We start from the raw sequence: 19,761 nt of genomic DNA on the forward strand, positions 1-19,761 counted from the left end.
TGTATGTATGTATGTATGATTGATTTCAGGCTTGACTGTATGTATGTATGTATGTATAATTGATTTCAGGCTTGACTGTATGTATGTATGTATGTATGATTTCAGGCTTGACTGTATGTATGTATGTATGTTTCATTTCAGGCTTGACTGTATGTATGTATGTATGTTTGATTTCAGGCTTGACTGTATGTATGTATGTATGTATGTATGTATGTATGATTTCAGGCTTGACTGTATGTATGTATGTATGTATGTATGTATGTATGTATGTATGTATGTATGTATATTTGATTTCAGGCTTGACTGTATGTATGTATGTATGTATGTTTGATTTCAGGCTTGACTGTATGTATGTATGTATGTATGTATGTATGTATGTTTGATTTCAGGCTTGACTGTATGTATGTATGTATATATGATTTCAGGCTTGACTGTATGTATGTGTGTTTGTATGTATGTATGTATGTATGATTTCAGGTTTGACTGTATGTATGTATGTATGTATGATTGATTTCAGGCTTGACTTTATGTGTGTATGTATGTATGTTTGATTTCAGGCTTGACTGTATATATGTATGTTTGATTTCAGGCTTGACTGTATGTATGTATGTATGATTTCAGGCTTGACTGTATGTATGTATGTATGTATGTATGTATGATTTCAGGCTTGACTGTATGTATGTATGATTTCAGGCTTGACTGTATGTATGTATGTATGATTGATTTCAGGATGGACTGTATGTATGTATGTATGATTGATTTCAGGCTTGACTGTATGTATGTATGTATGTATGATTTCAGGCTTGACTGTATGTATGTATGTATAATTTCAGGCTTGACTGTATGTATGTATGTCTGTATGTCTGATTTCAGGCTTGACTGTATGTATGTATGTATGTATGATTGATTTCAGGCTTGACTGTATGTATGTATGTATGTATGATTTCAGGCTTGGCTGTATGTATGTATGATTGATTTCAGGCTTGACTGTATCTAAGTATATATGATTGATTTCAGGCTTGACTGTATGTAAGTATGTATGATTGATTTCAGGATGGACTGTATGTATGTATGTAAGCCTGAAATCATACATACATACATACATACATACAGTACATACATACAGTCAAGCCTGAAATTATACATACATACATACATACATACAGTCAAGCCTGAAATCATAGATACATACATTCAGTCAAGCCTGAAATCATACATACATACATACATACATACAGTCAAGCCTGAAATCAAACATACATACATACATACATACATACATACATACATACATACAGTCAAGCCTGAAATCATACAGACATACATACATACATACATACATACATACATACAGTCAAGCCTGAAATCATACATACATACATACATACATACAGTCATGCCTGAAATCATACATATATACATACATACAGTCAAGCCTGAAATCAAACATACATACATACATACATACAGTCAAGCCTGAAATCAAACATACATACATAAATACATACATACATACATACATACATACATACATACATACATACATACATACATACATACAGTCAAGCCTGAAATCATACATACATACATACATACATACATACAGTCAAGCCTGAAATCATACATACATACATACATACTTACAGTCAAGCCTGAAATCATACATACATACATACATACATACAGTCAAGCCTGAAATCATACATACAGACATACCTACATACATACATACAGTCAAGCCTGAAATCATACATACAGACATACATACATACATACAGTCAAGCCTGAAATCATACATACATACATACATACATACATACATACATACGTACATACATACAGTCAAGCCTGAAATCATATATACATACATACATACATACATACATACATACAGTCAAGCCTAAAATCAAGCATACATACATACATACATACATACATACATACATACAGTCAAGCCTGAAATCAAATATACATACATACATACATACATACATACATACATACATACATACAGTCAAGCCTGAAATCATACATACATACATACATACATACATACAGTCAAGCCTGAAATCAAACATACATACATACATACATACATACAGTCAAGCCTGAAATCATACATACATACAGTCAAGCCTGAAATCATACATACATACATACATACATACATACATACAGTCAAGCCTGAAATCATACATACATGCATACAGTCAAGCCTGAAATCATACATACATACATACATACATACATACATACATGCAGTCAAGCCTGAAATCATACATACATACATACATAAATAAATACATACAGTCAAGCCTGAAATCATACATACATACATACATACATACATACATACATACATACATACATACAGTCAAGCCTGAAATCATACATACATACATACAGTCAAGCCTGAAATCAATCATATATACATACATACAGTCAAGCCTGAAATCAAACATACATATATACAGTCAAGCCTGAAATCAAACATACATACATACACACACACATACAGTCAAGCCTGAAATCAAACATACATACATACATACATACAGTCAAGCCTGAAATCATACATACATACATACATACATACATACATTCAAGCCTGAAATTAAACATACATACATACATACATACATACATACATACATACTTACATACATACAGTCAAGCCTGAAATCATACATACATACATACATACATACAGTCAAGCCTGAAATCATACATACATACATACATACAGTCAAGCCTGAAATCAAACATACATACATACATACATACAGTCAAGCCTGAAATCAAACATACATACATAAATACATACATACATACATACATACATACATACATACATACATACAGTCAAGCCTGAAATCATACATACATACATACATACATACATACATACAGTCAAGCCTGAAATCATACATACATACATACATACTTACAGTCAAGCCTGAAATCATACATACATACATACATACATACAGTCAAGCCTGAAATCATACATACAGACATACATACATACAGTCAAGCCTGAAATCATACATACAGACATACATACATACATACAGTCAAGCCTGAAATCATACATACATACATACATACATACATACATACATACAGTCAAGCCTTAAATCATACATACATACATACATACATACATACATACATACGTACAGTCAAGCCTGAAATCATATATACATACATACATACATACATACATACATACATACATACATACAGTCAAGCCTGAAATCAAGCATACATACATTCATACATACATACAGTCAAGCCTGAAATCAAATATACATACATACATACATGCATACAGTCAAGCCTGAAATCAAACATACATACATACAGTCAAGCCTGAAATCAAACATACATACATACATACATACAGTCAAGCCTGAAATCAAACATACATACATACATACATACATACAGTCAAGCCTGAAATCAAACATATATACATACATACATACAGTCAAGCCTGAAATCAAACATACATACATACATACATACATACATACATACAGTCAAGCCTGAAATCAAATATACATACATACTTACATACATACATACAGTCAAGCCTGAAATCATACATACATACATACATACATACATACATACATATAGTCAAGCCTGAAATCATACATACATACATACATACTTACAGTCAAGCCTGAAATCATACATACATACATACATACATACAGTCAAGCCTGAAATGATACATACAGACATACATACATACAGTCAAGCCTGAAATCATACATACAGACATACATACATACATACAGTCAAGCCTGAAATCATACATACATACATACATACATACATACAGTCAAGCCTGAAATCATACATACATACATACATACATACATACATACATACATACATACATACATACGTACAGTCAAGCCTGAAATCATACATACATACATACATACATACATACATACATACATACATACATACATACATACATACAGTCAAGCCTGAAATCAAGCATACATACATTCATACATACATACAGTCAAGCCTGAAATCAAATATACATACATACATACATGCATACAGTCAAGCCTGAAATCAAACATACATACATACAGTCAAGCCTGAAATCATATATACATACATACATACATACATACATACATACATACATACATACATACATACATACAGTCAAGCCTGAAATCAAACATACATACATACATACAGTCAAGCCTGAAATCATACATACATACATACATACAGTCAAGCCTGAAATCATACATACATACATACATACAATCAAGCCTGAAATCAATCATACATACATACATACAGTCAAGCCTGAAATCAATCATACATACATACATACAGTCAAGCCTGAAATCAATCATTCATACATACATACATACATACAGTCAAGCCTGAAGTCAAACATACATACATACATACGTTCAAGCCTGAAATCAAACATGCATACATGCATACATACTGTCAACCCTGAAATCAAACATACATACATACATACATACAGTCAGGCCTGAAATCAAACATACATACATACATACAGTCAAGCCTGAAATCAGACATACATACATACATACATACATACAGTCAAGCCTGAAATCATACATACAGTCAAGCCTGAAATTAATCATACATACATACATACAGTCAAGCCTGAAATCAAACATACATACATGCATACAATCAAGCCTGAAATCAAACATACATACATACATACATACATACAGTCAAGCCTGAAATCATACATACATACAGTCATGCCTGAAATCATACATACATACATACATACATACATACATACATACAGTCAAGCCTGAAATCATACATACATGCATACAGTCAAGCCTGAAATCATACATACATACATACATACATACATACATGCAGTCAAGCCTGAAATCATACATACATACATACATACATAAATAAATACATACAGTCAAGCCTGAAATCATACATACATACATACATACATACATACATACATACAGTCAAGCCTGAAATCATACATACATACATACATACAGTCAAGCCTGAAATCAAACATACATACAAACATACAGTCAAGCCTGAAATCAAACATACATATATACAGTCAAGCCTGAAATCAAACATACATACATACACACATACAGTCAAGCCTGAAATCAAACATACATACATACATACATACAGTCAAACCTGAAATCATACATACATACATACATACATACATACATACACACATACATACAGTCAAGCCTGAAATCATACATACATACATACATACAGTCAAGCCTGAAATCAAACATACATACATACATACATACATACATACATACAGTCAAGCCTGAAATCAAACATACATACATACATACATACATACATACATACATACATACATACAGTCAAGCCTGAAATCAAACATACATACATACATACATACATACATACATACATACATACATACATACAGTCAAGCCTGAAATCAAATATACATACATACATACATACATACAGTCAACCCTGAAATCATACATACATACATACATACATACAGTCAAGCCTGAAATCATACATACATACATACATACATACATACATACAGTCAAGCCTGAAATTAATCATACATACATACATACAGTCAAACCTGAAATTAATCATACATACATACATACAGTCAAGCCTGAAATCAATCATACATACATACATACATACATACAGTCAAGCCTGAAATCAATCATACATACATACAGTCAAGCCTGAAATCAATCAATCATACATACATACATACATACATACATACATACAGTCAAGTCTGACATCAATTATACATACATACATACATACAGTCAAGCCTGAAATCAATCATACATACATACATACAGTCAAGCCTGAAATCATACATACATACATACATACATACAGTCAAGCCTGAAATCAAACATACATACATACATACAGTCAAGCCTGAAATCAAACATACATACATACATACATTCAAGCCTGAAATCAAACATACATACATACATACATACATACATACATTCAAGCCTGAAATCAAACATACATACATACATACATACATACAGTCAAGCCTGAAATCAAACATACATACATACATGCAGTCAAGCCTGAAATCAAACATATATACATACATACATACAGTCAAGCCTGAAATCAAACATACATACATACATACATTCAAGCCTGAAATCAAACATACATACATACATACATAAATACATACATACATACAGTCAAGCCTGAAATCAAACATATATACATACATACATACAGTCAAGCCTGAAATCAAACATATATACATACATACATACAGTCAAGCCTGAAATCAAACATACATACATACATACAGTCAAGCCTGAAATCAAACATACATACATACATACATTCAAGCCTGAAATCAAACATACATACATACATACATACATTCAAGCCTGAAATCAAACATACATACATACATACATACAGTCAAGCCTGAAATCAAACATACATACATACATGCAGTCAAGCCTGAAATCAAACATATATACATACATACATACAGTCAAGCCTGAAATCAAACATACATACATACATACATTCAAGCCTGAAATCAAACATACATACATACATACATAAATACATACATACATACAGTCAAGCCTGAAATCAAACATATATACATACATACATACAGTCAAGCCTGAAATCAAACATATATACATACATACATACATACAGTCAAGCCTGAAATCAAACATACATACATACATACATGCATACAGTCAAGCCTGAAATCAAACATACATACACACATACATACAGTCAAGCCTGAAATCAAACATACATACATACATACATACAGTCAAGCCTGAAATCAAACATACATACATACATACATACATACATACAGTCAAGCCTGAAATCAAACATACATACATACATACATACATACATACATACATACAGTCAAGCCTGAAATCAAACATACAAACATACATACATACATACATACAGTCAAGCCTGAAATAATACATACATACATACATACAGTCAAGCCTGAAATCAAACATACATACATACATACATACAGTCAAGCCTGAAATCATACATACATACATACATACAGTCAAGCCTGAAATCATACATACATACATACATACATACAGTCAAGCCTGAAATCATACATACATACATACATACAGTCAAGCCTGAAATCATACATACATACGTACATACATACATACAGTCAAACCTGAAATCATACATACATACATACATACATACATACGGTGAAGCCTGAAATCAAACATACATACATACATACATACAGTCAAGCCTGAAATTTACATACATACATATATACATACAGTCAAGCCTGAAATCATACATACATACATAAATACATACATACATATATACATACAGTCAAGCCTGAAATCATACATACATACATACATACATACAGTCAAGCCTAAAATCATACATACATACATACATATAGTCAAGCCTGAAATCATACATACATACATACATACATACATACATACATACATACATACATACAGTCCAGCCTGTAATCATACATACATACATACATACATACAGTCAAGCCTGAAATCATACATACATACATACATACATACATACATACAGTCAAGCCTGAAATCATACATACATACATACATACATACATACATACATACATACAGTTAAGCCTGAAATCATACATACATACATACATACATACAGTCAAGCCTGAAATCATACATACATACATACATACAGTCAAGCCTGAAATCATACATACATACATACATACATACATACATACATACATACATACATACAGTTAGGCCTGAAATCATACATACATACATACATACATACATACATACATACATACAGTCAAGGTGTATGTACATTATACATAATATTCACCTAGTCACACACTGATGGCGGAAGAGCTGCCATGCAATACGTTAACCACGACCCATCAGGAGCGGTTAGGGGTTCGGTGTCTTGCTCAGGGACACCTCAACATGAGCTCTGCAGGCCAGGATTGAACCCGCAACGGTTACAAGACGGCCACTCTACCCACTGAGCCATACCGCCCCATCATTCAAAGTGATATAATAACCATTTATGAGAGGATATATTTATGTCAAATTTTAAATAATGTGTTGGTGTTATGAATACCTATGCATACCCTCTTCAAATAAAGTGTTACTTAAATTTGTTTTGTTGGTTTGTGGTTGTTTTCACGAGATAGTGATTTGTTGGAAAACTGTGGAGAGCGAAGTATGTTTCGGGAAGCAATAGTTATTCTCTTGTTTCAAAGTCAGTGTATTTAACAGTCTTAGATTCTCAAAACACAAAATATAGACATCTGTATTACATTATCTGTCAAGTTTTACATTATCTTTTTTTTTAAAAAGACCCACCTGAAAATGTAATAAATCTCTAATAATGTAATAAGGTATTACATTATCGGTAAAAATGTTATTACAATATCAGTCAGAATATTTTATTACATTATTGGTCAAGTTATTACATTGGGTTTTATTACATTTTCGATTGAGTTAAGTGCAAATTTGAGTAAATTTTCAGGCGTTATTAAATTTTCAGTAAATTATTACATTATTGGGTGCTACAACCCTCCTTGTCAGTACAGTGTGAACACATAAGTAAAAATCTCATCTTTCCCTCTCTAGGCGGCCTGATGAACACGTGGAAGCGGCGCTGGTGCGTTCTCAAGGACGAGACCTTCCTGTGGTTCCGGGCCAAGCAGGAGGCTCTGAAGCAGGGCTGGCTGCACAAGAAGGGAGGCGGCTCGTCTACGCTGTCCCGCCGCAACTGGAAGCGCCGCTGGTTCGTGCTGCGGCAGAGCAAGCTCATGTACTTTGAGAACGACGGCGAGGAGAAGATGAAGGGGGTGCTGGACATGCATACCGCCAAGTAAGGACTCATCCTGATACCTTGAAATCTTCAGTGTGATGTCATAAAACAGGGCGGAGTTAGTTTTAATTTAGTTTTGGGCATTTTTTGTGCATTGCTGACAACAATCATGCATATGCATATTTCCGTATTGTTAAGTGTTAAGCTTATTTACATAATGAACATCAGACATGCAGATGGAGTAACATTCTTTACGTAACAGCCAAGCTGTCACCTTCTTTTCTCAAAAAGTCAGAAGTTTTATGTCACATAAAGTTAATAGTCTTATTGCATAATATAAAATTTTTTGATTGTGTCCTGGTGGCAATTTAGGTAATTATTGTTCCATTAAAGACAAATGGCAAGACAGACCCCTGAAGAGGACGAGGTGAGACACTTCTGGAGAGATTTACCCATTTTTGTTTTTCTGATCTGCAGAGAAATCATCGATAACACCGGGAAGGAGAATGGAATCGACATTGTGATGCCAGAGAGGACCTACCATCTGATCGCCGAGTCTGCCGAGGACGCCAGGTAAGTGGTGCTTCTTTCAGATATGTTGTGCTCCAAACGTGTCATCAAATAGTGATTATAAATCAATGAGAGATGTTTTACACAACACAGAAAACTAGAGCAAAGACCAGGACTGAAAGACTTGTCAACACCTTTCACTCAGTGCCACCAGACTGGTGCACTTAACTGCACTTCTGTTGTCCATGTATAATGTATAAAGTCGGCATTAAACATCCAAAGATACATTAAGATGCTTCTAAATGTCTCTGTGAAATTATGCGTGTATAAAAAGGAGACAAAAAGAAGCCGTGATACATAAATAATCTCTCTTAAACTCACACTCACAAACACACATTGTAAGTCACAGACAGAATAATGAAGAGGAGGTGTTGTCGCTGTGGGGTCGGTGAGACGGTTGCCCCTGGCAACACATTGATTTCCCCTCAGAGGGACAGTCCACCTCCTTCATATATCTGCTCTGACAGGAAGATGAATTGTGCGTGCGTGTATGTGTGTGTGCGTGTTGGCAGCAGGTTTACAGCGGCAGCCTCTCTCTCAGTGTGAGCCAACATCAGCTCCATATGTCTGAGACAGAATCAGAACACACAATCACCTTCATTCCTGCTTCATTTACACAAACATACACAGATGCTTGTTTACATCTGAACAACAAAGTTTCCTCTTGTTGTGTTAATTTTAAGTATTTGATTTATTGATGGATTATCAGAAAGAAAAAGAGCAGAAATCCAAAGGAAAGATTCAACATAAAAACTAAAACACAGAGACACGTCACCCCAATTTAACAAATTAAAAAGTGTAACTTTGGTTCTGGTCCTGGTGATGATGCTGATGCTGATGTGGTCTCCGTGGTTACAGCCAGTGGTTCAGCGTGCTGAGTCAGGTCCACGGCTCCACAGAGCAGGAGATCAGAGAGATGCACGACGAGCAGGCCAACCCCCAGAATGCTGTGGTGAGTACTGCGAAGGGAAGCAAAGCACTATGGGAAGTGGAGTTATAGTACTGTGTGCCAGGTTAGGTGTTCTTAAGGAGAAAGAAAACACTTTCTTTAACATTTTACTGTCTAATAATGATCCTGAAAACATCTTAACAAAAACAAGATAGAGTCAAAATCTTCTTTGTGAAGTAGCTTCAAATATAAACTCAACTTTGATTTCAGCAAATCTGCCTCCTCACATCTCTTCTTCCCTTGCTAATAAATTTGTTGCAACCTTTAAAATTCACTCTGAGCTCATTCTGAACACACTTTTAGATTCTATTCATGCCTCTATTCTGCTGAAGTCCTTGGTGTTGAAATGCCACATGTCCTTTTAGTGTTGTACCTGTGAGTGAACGTGGTGCCGCTTTAATCTGTGTGTGTGTTTGTTTCTTTGGGGCAGAGGGAGGTGAAACTCATCATCCACACACTGAAAACTGTCACTGAACCTCCGTCTGTCTTTCTGTCTGCCTCTGTAGGGAACGCTGGATGTGGGGATGATCGATTCGGTTTGTGCGTCGGATAATCCAGAAAGGTAAGAACCCGAATCAAACATCATGTCACGTCTCTGGATTTGTGTAGGCCTGCGCTGCTTCACTGTTTCACACACTGTGGCAAAGTGAGGGAACCAGAAAGTGTCCAATAAAAATCAAAATCAAAATCAATCAAAAATTGTTCAGGCCTGTTGACCTGTTTGGTTTCAGCACCTTAGCTGTTGGATTTCTTAGTTTTTTTAGTGCAAGATTTTCTGATTGTTGCTGCAGTGTTACAAAGTACAAAATGGAAGACAAAAATAAATGTCATTTATAACTCAACTGCATGTTCCTTTTTTGTTTTATTATCTACCTAACCACTAGAGAGTGCTGTTCTTTTGTACAGGTTTACAAATTGAACAAAAAAAATAATAATTTCTGCTTCATTACTTCAGGTTGTAGCCCCCGTCTGCTCAAAATCCTTGAATCTGTTTTGAAAATCTACATTTTATCCTGCTTAACTGTTTGTGATTAACAATTTAGCATTAACTGCATTTCTGAACCATCACAGGCCGAACTCCTTCGTCATGATCACAGCGAACCGCGTGCTGCACTGCAACGCCGACACGCCCGAGGAGATGCACCACTGGATCACTCTGCTGCAGCGCTCCAAAGGAGACACCCGCGTCGATGGACAGGAGTTCATCATCCGAGGTGACAACGCAATCACTTAATGTCACTTTACGGCTCATCCCAGAATGCATTTAGCCAGAAGAATAGAGCAGATTTACAGCAACACACAGATACGAAGAATATTAGAGGAACGTCTGTACGTTTGTTGTGAAAAATGGTCCTTATTTTAAAACAGGAGAAAAAGTAGAAAGATCATTGCTGATGTAGTCACATTTTATATAAGTAAGCTATTAGTCCTCAAACAAAAGGATAATAGTGTCAGTTTACTGAAAATGTTCTCAGTAGCTGTTTCCACCACCTAATAATCACATAACTAATGAATGGAAACAAGCATTCATTCACAAATTTGTAAATCTGCAAGTTACTTATGTGGCAGCTCACACCAAACTCAAACTTAATGTTTTAAGCACTTTTCTGCAGTAAAATTAAAAACCTGGACATAATCAGGTGTTCAAATCATTTTATGTCATTTGCAGATTTTAGTGCAATAACCTTCACATTAAACATTTGTTTAAAAAAAATCTGCAGGTTGTTGCAATTAATTGCAGAGTTGTCAAAAGACGCAAAATTGGAGCAACACCAATATGTGATTCCTTTATTTCCACCAGGCTGGTTGCACAAAGAGATGAAGAACAGCACCAAAGCCTCGCTGAAGCTGAAGAAGCGCTGGTTCCTGCTCACCCACAATTCCCTGGACTACTACAAGAGTTCGGAGCGAAACGCCCTGAAGCTGGGAACGCTGGTGCTGAACAGCCTCTGCTCAGTGGTTCAGCCGGACGAAAAGGTCTTCAAAGAGACCGGTACGAGAAAATAAAAGCATGGACTTTATTTACTTACATTTCAACCTGGTGTCATGCAGTTTAACCTGACTTGTTTCTTTTGGTTCTTCTTCGTGTCCTGACAGGCTACTGGAACGTGATCGTTTACGGCCGTAAACACTCGTACCGTCTCTACTGTAAGCTGCTGAATGAGGCCACGCGTTGGGCCAACTCCATCCAGAACGTCATCGACACCAAAGCTCCGATCGACACGCCGACCCAGCAGCTCATCCAGGACATCAGGGTAAGAAACTGATGAAGACTCACCAGACGTTTAAGGAGAACGAAAAGATTTTTTTAATTCAGGAAAAGCTAATTTAAAAAAAAAAAAAAAAACTTTATTTTTAACCTTTTATACAGCATATTGTCACTATTAAATACTTCACCACTAGTAGCCTTTTAATTTATCAAAAAAAAAAAAAAAAACTTTTGGCAGGTGAAACAAAAGGATTTTAATCAGTGTTAATTTGCCTTTAGCATTAAAATACATTTCTATCCAAAAGAAAAAGAAAGAGTGCAATGAGAAATTCAAAACTCACCTGGAGGAAAAAATGGATGCTTTTAGTCCTATTTGGAACATGGGGTTGTGGTGCAATTCAGCCTCTTGTGGGCAGAATTAGTATTACAACAACGAACACTTCTTAAGAACAGGTGCTGAAAAAAGTTTTTTAAGTCATAAATACAGAAGAGAAAATAATTCAGAACAAACTTAGAAAATTGATCATCAAAACTTTTTTCCTCACTTGCCTCTTGGTGCTTCCATACAAGCTATAAGACAAACTGGGACAACTAACCTGGGTAACCACATATATATACAATTTTAAGCATTTTTGTGGATTTCGTTTTTTCTTCAGGGTTGCTGGATTCTATCCCAGCATGCATTTGCCAGGACAGAGTATGGGACACTTGTCCTTGAGGGTACAAACAGAGATACAATCACTCTATACTGTCTACAGTGATGTAAGAGTTCCTAATTCAAGTGACATGGATGTTTGGCGAACCTGTGCAAACTTCCTTACATGCTGACTGCACACAGATAAAAGATAAAAAGTGCTAAAGTTTATTAATTTGTGACTATTCATCGTCACTTGTGTCTTAAATTACTACAGTGGCAAACAGACCTGCTGCACGCTCCAGAGTTCAAAACCAAACTGATGCAAATGTATCAGTCCTTTTTTCAAAACCACCCTCATCCTAGTAAACCCCCAGATAATCAGTAAAATAATAAAGATTATTGTTTAAATGGTCATTGTATTGAAGTCAGGCTCGTCTGCTCTCTGCAGGAGAACTGTCTGAACTCAGAGGTGGTGGAGCAGATCTACAAGAGAAACCCCATCCTTCGCTACAGCCACCACCCGCTGCACTCGCCGCTGCTGCCGCTGCCCTATGGGGACATCCACCTCACCGGTGAGTCACACACAAATACGAAACAAAAACAGTCTTCAAGTGAGACTGAAATATAAGCAAATAGAAATTCTATCCCAAAGCCGCTGCACTGTCAGGACCAGAGATAAGGAGGCTGAGATTAATGATGATCACATTGCGAGAATGAACACAGACCATCCATCACGCCACTAACTCAGCCTCTTTGTTCCATTCAGTCCCGAGAAACAGGAGCTACACGACGCTGCAGGAGGAAGCCCTCAAAGTGTTCAGCTCTCTGCAGCACCTGGAGGGCGTGGCCGACCCGGTGCCCATCATTCAGGGCATCCTGCAGACCGGCCAGGAGCTCAAACCTCTGCGGGACGAGCTCTTCTGTCAGCTGATCAAGCAGACGACGCGGCCGCCGCAGCCTGGCAGCCCCGGGAACCTCTGCAGCTGGAAGATCCTGGCCTGCATGTCCTGCACCTTCGTCCCGACCAGGAGCATCCTCAGATACCTCAAGTTCCACCTAAAGAGGTACTGGCATGTTGACAAGTCTTCAAAAATACAGATTTAGAAAACATGTTTTGGGGAATGAAACTAATGTCTGTAACTGACCATTCACTCTCTCCACAGGACTCGAGAGGTCTTCCCCGAGTCGCAGATGGATCGTTACGCCGCCTTCGCCCTCGACTCCCTGAGGAAGACTCGAGCCAGAGAGAATGTCCCGTCGCAAGAGGAGATCCGCGCCATTGTGGCCCGACAGGACATGAGCACTACCGTTCACTGTCATGGAGGAGGATCCTGCAAGATCACCATCAATTCACACACGACAGCCGGAGAGGTGGGTGACAACAGGGGCTGCTGGGACACAGGGTCAAGTGTTACAGGATAACATGGCATCACTTTTTGACAGATAACTGTATTTTGCCTGCAGCACCAAGTATCAAAAAAAGTCTTTAGTATTGAATGCTTTGATGCTTGTTTGTACTAACATTTACTCAAACTATATTATTACTATGCAGTCCACATCATTACAATGATGGTGGTGTTGTGTATTTGCAAAAGTGGCATTAACAAAAATACCACTTGGAAACGCTGGGAGGAGAGGTGAAAAGTTGTCTGTTCAACTCAGGCATCTTTCTATATTTAAATTGTTTGATCTCATCTGATCTGCACATTCTGGAAATTTCAACTGTGGCTTATTAGGCAGTGCCTCTGTATTCTGTGTGTGTGCGTGTTTGTGTGTGTCAGGTGGTGGAGAAGCTGATCCGCGGCCTGGACATGGAGGACAGCAGGAACATGTTTGCTCTGTTTGAACACAACGACACCACAGAGAAAGCCATCGAGAGCCGCACAGTCGTGGCCGACGTGCTCGCCAAGTTTGAAAAGTAAGCTCTACAGTGTGTACTCGTGTGGTTGTTAGTGTAGGTTTCTGTGTCTGAGGCAGACAAATGTTTTTGTCCTCCGCTCTTCATTAAGTCGCTCTCTGGTCTCCAGGCTTTCAGCCAGCGCAGACGAACACAACACCGGCTGGAAGTTTTACTTCAAGCTCTACTGCTTCTTGGACACAGACAATGTTCCCAAAGACAGCGTGGAGTTCGCCTTCATGTTTGAGCAGGTGAGACAGAACCGTTCTTCTGCTGTGCAGAACCGTCAGATGATTCGTTCAAGATTAACAGCTAATTTGCACCCAAGATCTACAATTTAAAAACTGACAAAGCACATAAAAAATTAGGTTCAACTAATTACATTTTCATTATTTATTAATCTGCTGATTATTTTCTCCATTATTTCGTCTATAAAATGTCAGAAAACACAAACAATCAGTTTCCTGAAGCATCTTAGAATTGCTTTATTTTGTCCAAACAGGAGTCTAAATCCCAAAGATATTCCATTTCTTCATACATTTCAAATTATCAAATAGCTTTGAATTTTCAACTGACTAAAGAACTGACTAACCTCATACTAAATAATCTGGTCAGATTAGTTATCTTGTTAACTTCTTAAATCTGATCGTTCCTGCTTTAGATCACAGTGTGGCTATTTTCACAGTGTATTTTTTGTACCTAAAGTTCTAGTACTGCTGCATTTGGTCTTATTTTAGCCTATTAAAATATGAAACAGAGTTTTGTAGAAGAACATTTTAGATTCCTCAAAATTAAGTTTGGTTTTGTACTGAAAGTTAAGCGTATACATAAGAGTATTAGTTCCTGGTATAAAGGTATAAAATCAGAGGAGGAAGAAATTGTTTTAATTTGCATCTCAAAAATGAAGTTGAAATATTAAGAATAATGCTGAAATGTTGTGAATACAAAGGAACTTTCAGTCATTGGTGCCAAGAAATTTACTTCCAACTAGCCCCGCCCTCTCCGAACCAGAGTAGTACTAGTACTGAAGTCTCAAAATGCCAGGTTTGAGAGACACTCAAGTAGAAAAAAGGCTTCCTTACTGAGGCAGATTTTCTTGAATTTGTCTTCATTACGTTTCCTGTGCATGTGTCCTCTGTCCACAGGCCCATGAAGCCGTCATTCGTGGTCAGTATCCAGCCCCTGAGGAGACTCTTCAGTTCCTGGCTGCCCTGAGGCTTCAGTACCTCCTGGGCGATTACAGCTCGCAGGCCAACGTCCCCGAAATGTCCCAGGTGTTCCCCATGGTGCGGTTGCGGGCGCGGGTGCAGAACTCGGCCAAGACGTTCGCTCCGGGCACCGGCACGGTGGCTGAGCGCTCGGGGACGGCGGAGAGGAAACGCTCAAGCTTCCTGGAGGGGACGCTGAGGCGGAGCTTCAGGAGCGGCTCGCTGAGTCGGCAGAAGCTGGAGGAGGAGAACAGCCTGGAGGCGTGGATGCGGGAGGAGGCGGCGGCGGCGAGAACCAGCGTGATGGACAAGTGGAAGAAATTGCAGGGGATGAACCAGGGACAGGCCATGGTCAAATACATGACGGTGGTGAAGGAGTGGAAAGGATACGGATCCACGCTGTTCAACGTCGAGGTGAGGACACTTGTTGGAATATTTTGTTACATTCTAACAATTTTTTAAACAGATTTTAAAACTTCTCTTTACTTCTACCTCTTACTACCTCTCTTTACGCTTCTTATAAGGTTTTAAGAAATTAAACTTATTTTGTTTTGTATCATACTGACACTTGATCATATTAAAATTTGTGTCAGAATATTTTAAAGTCTAGTAATTAGAACACTGTTTCTTCAGTGACAATTATCTCAGTTTTTAAAATATTATATTGTCAACAAGTCATCGCAGTGTATTTCTTACAAACACAAGAAATATTCCTCGTCTTTCAGTCTCGATCAGTCCAGTCAAACCTCAGAGAGCTCATGGTTGTTGTTTCTGCTTGTCATTTAGTGTCGGGACGGAGCGTTCCCCTCCGAGCTGTGGTTGGGCGTGAGCCGGGAGGCCATATCGGTGTACAAACGAGGGGAGTCGTGGCCTCTGGAGGTTTTCCCGTATGAGCAGATTCTCTCCTTCGGAGCTCCGCTGCCCAACGCCTACAAGATCGCCGTCGAGGGCCGAGAGCTGGTCTTCGAAACGCAAATGGTTCGTACAACACAAGTCCTCATCATGTACAAGAACGTGCAGCCAATCAAATGAAATGCAACAGTATAAAGACTCCCCTTCCTCTCCTCTGCAGGTCATGGACATCGCCAAGCTGATGAAGGCCTACATCAGCATGATCGTCAAGAAGCGCTACAGCAACTGTCAGTCTGTCAGCAGCCATGGCAGCCAGTGTAGCGCCTGGTGAACTCCGCCCTTTAACCTTTGGACTTATGGCCACTTGCCAGCGTGCCCCAGAGGGCCGGGTTGAGTGTGGCCGCCGCTAGCCGTGCATGGACGCCCGTCCTCGGCGCTCTGGAGAGAGCAGCTCGTACATATGACATGTCAAAACTGACTCTGAATGCTGGAGACAAACCACAATGCTCTTAATTTTAACTAGCTCAAATTATTATTTTGACTGGTTTCATTCCAAAACATTTCACATCCGCACCCGATAGATCAGAACACAGTCAGCAATCATTTCAAGATGGAAGGATCAGCTGTTTATGGTTAAAACCTCAAAGTTAACAGGGATCCAATCCACTACAGTGTCCTTGAATGATGATGGCCAAACATTTTCACCAAAAAGGAGAATTCCCAGTTATGATCAACAGGGAATTCATCTGTGAAATGCTCAGAATCATGGACGTTGTGGACAGTGCAGTGGATAAGTCTCCTGCTAGCACTCTGGAAAGCCAACCAGAAAGTGGACAAAACAAGAATAAGTTTGTGCATCTCTTTGTTTAAACTTAAATAACTTTAAACCAAAGTTTGAAATTTGGTGGCCATTGTTGAAGACATGTTTTGGAAGGACATGGAAGAGGAAATAGCAGCACAGACTACAAGCCTTCAAGAAGGAGCTGTACACAGCTGGGATAATCTCAGATTACATTTCGGTTATAGGTGGGTCTTGTTTTGGAGATTTGATATTAGCGTCAGAAGGATTGCTAGCAAAGTAATGGAGCTGTCTCATGTTAGAGCAGGATAAAATTAACAATCATTTAAAAAACAGGTTCCAGTGCTTAGAAAGTGAAGGGATGATGCTCCTAATCAATCATTAGAACAGCTGAGCTAAACTGGAGAAATCTGAATCAAATTTCTTTGGTTGCCAGCTTTTCAAAACTCTCTCAGGCTACTCGAGTCGTGTAACTACTGCTTTGTTTGTAACTGGGCAATGCAAGCCTACAAATCCCAGAAGTTATCACTGAGAAACTGATAAATCAACCTAAAAAATATCCTGATTTGCATCAATTAATTTGCTTCCTGAAGCAATGAAGAGCTCAAGAACTAATCTCAGTTATCCCTTAAAAACATTTAGTGGATCATCTCAGATAACACAACGTTGTGTTTGACAGCAAGTGTATCCATGTATCTTAGTCAAAAACCAAAATAATAGTGCCTCATAGTGATGATGAGGACAAAATCATTTGAGAGAACAAATAATTAGAATAAAAGTACATGACAGGAACAATTTATCAGCACATTTCAACCTGAAAAAAAAAACAAAAAACTTATCCATTGTTTGTCAGACCAAAGAAAACCAGCTGAAGGTTTAATGCAACCTTTTTTCCTCATCACTTCACTCTAAAAGTGCGGATGTGTCTTGCTTTGGAATAAAACAGTTCATTTCTTCCTGACATTAATGTGCTGAGGCACTTCATGGACCGTTGTCGCGGGATGGGGCCACTTGTTACTGAGGTTTGTGTGTATGCTTCTGTGTGTATGTGAGTTAAGAGAAGTGTGTCTACATGTCTGAATGTAAAAAAAAAAAAAAAAGCAGGAGATAGAGAAAAGAAACCAGTGAAAGCCTCCAAGCCTTTTTCCTCTGCTTTGAAGAACTCTGGGACTCGACCTTCTATACAAACTTTCTCCAGGATGAACTGTAAATAATATGCAAGTGTGCTCGTCTCAAGCGTTTCACGTCTGTGATTGATCGTTTTTGGTTGATTTGCTGATGATACGAAGGTCACACAAGTGCCTGTTCGAACTAAAGCAGGACGGACTCAAGTCAGACTCTGTCTTATCGATGCCACTCATGTTCCTGTGTAACCAGAATCTGGAAGGTGCTCCCATGTTCCCTTTAACTACCAATGTACTACCCTGCGCGGTCTGTCCAGCTCTGCAAGTCATTCAAGCTGAAGTACTGAAATTAGATTCTTCTTGTAACAAATCTGTTCATTACTTAAAAGTGGTGCCGCATGTGCAAACACCCGCTTAGTTTTCTGTCTATGACCCCACAACTGCAGCGTCCTGATGCGCATGAACTCATCGCGATGCGTCACCATTCTATTTCTCAGTTCGGAGACGTGGTTACTCTTGGGAACAGCAGTAATTTTCTACCTGAACTACTTTTGTCTGACACATTTTAAACTGCAACTATTAGCATACACTGCATGCGTATGTGAGGGC

The 19,761-nt window shown here is 38.0% G+C and overlaps 1 protein-coding gene across 1 annotated transcript in view; it reads left to right on the forward strand.

The window, feature by feature from the left end:
* Positions 1 to 19,259, forward strand: part of myo10 (myosin X) — a 169,334-nt gene extending 150,075 nt beyond the window's left edge. The window contains exons 27-41 of the mRNA XM_084731325.1: positions 8,724 to 8,967; positions 9,385 to 9,480; positions 10,336 to 10,429; positions 10,933 to 10,988; positions 11,498 to 11,640; positions 12,228 to 12,419; positions 12,524 to 12,681; positions 13,721 to 13,844; positions 14,039 to 14,336; positions 14,436 to 14,643; positions 15,054 to 15,190; positions 15,300 to 15,420; positions 16,315 to 16,791; positions 17,164 to 17,355; positions 17,450 to 19,259. Of these exons, the coding sequence (XP_084587451.1) occupies positions 8,724 to 8,967; positions 9,385 to 9,480; positions 10,336 to 10,429; positions 10,933 to 10,988; positions 11,498 to 11,640; positions 12,228 to 12,419; positions 12,524 to 12,681; positions 13,721 to 13,844; positions 14,039 to 14,336; positions 14,436 to 14,643; positions 15,054 to 15,190; positions 15,300 to 15,420; positions 16,315 to 16,791; positions 17,164 to 17,355; positions 17,450 to 17,560 (2,651 nt within the window). The 3' untranslated portion in view covers positions 17,561 to 19,259. The remainder of the gene's footprint in view (positions 1 to 8,723; positions 8,968 to 9,384; positions 9,481 to 10,335; positions 10,430 to 10,932; positions 10,989 to 11,497; positions 11,641 to 12,227; positions 12,420 to 12,523; positions 12,682 to 13,720; positions 13,845 to 14,038; positions 14,337 to 14,435; positions 14,644 to 15,053; positions 15,191 to 15,299; positions 15,421 to 16,314; positions 16,792 to 17,163; positions 17,356 to 17,449) is intronic.
* The last annotated feature ends 502 nt before the right edge of the window (positions 19,260 to 19,761 follow it).

The sequence above is a fragment of the Lutjanus erythropterus genome, chromosome 12 (genome assembly GCF_056507025.1).
Source record: "Lutjanus erythropterus isolate fLutEry1 chromosome 12, fLutEry1.hap2, whole genome shotgun sequence".
In the NCBI taxonomy this organism is placed as follows: Eukaryota; Metazoa; Chordata; class Actinopteri; order Lutjaniformes; family Lutjanidae; genus Lutjanus; species Lutjanus erythropterus.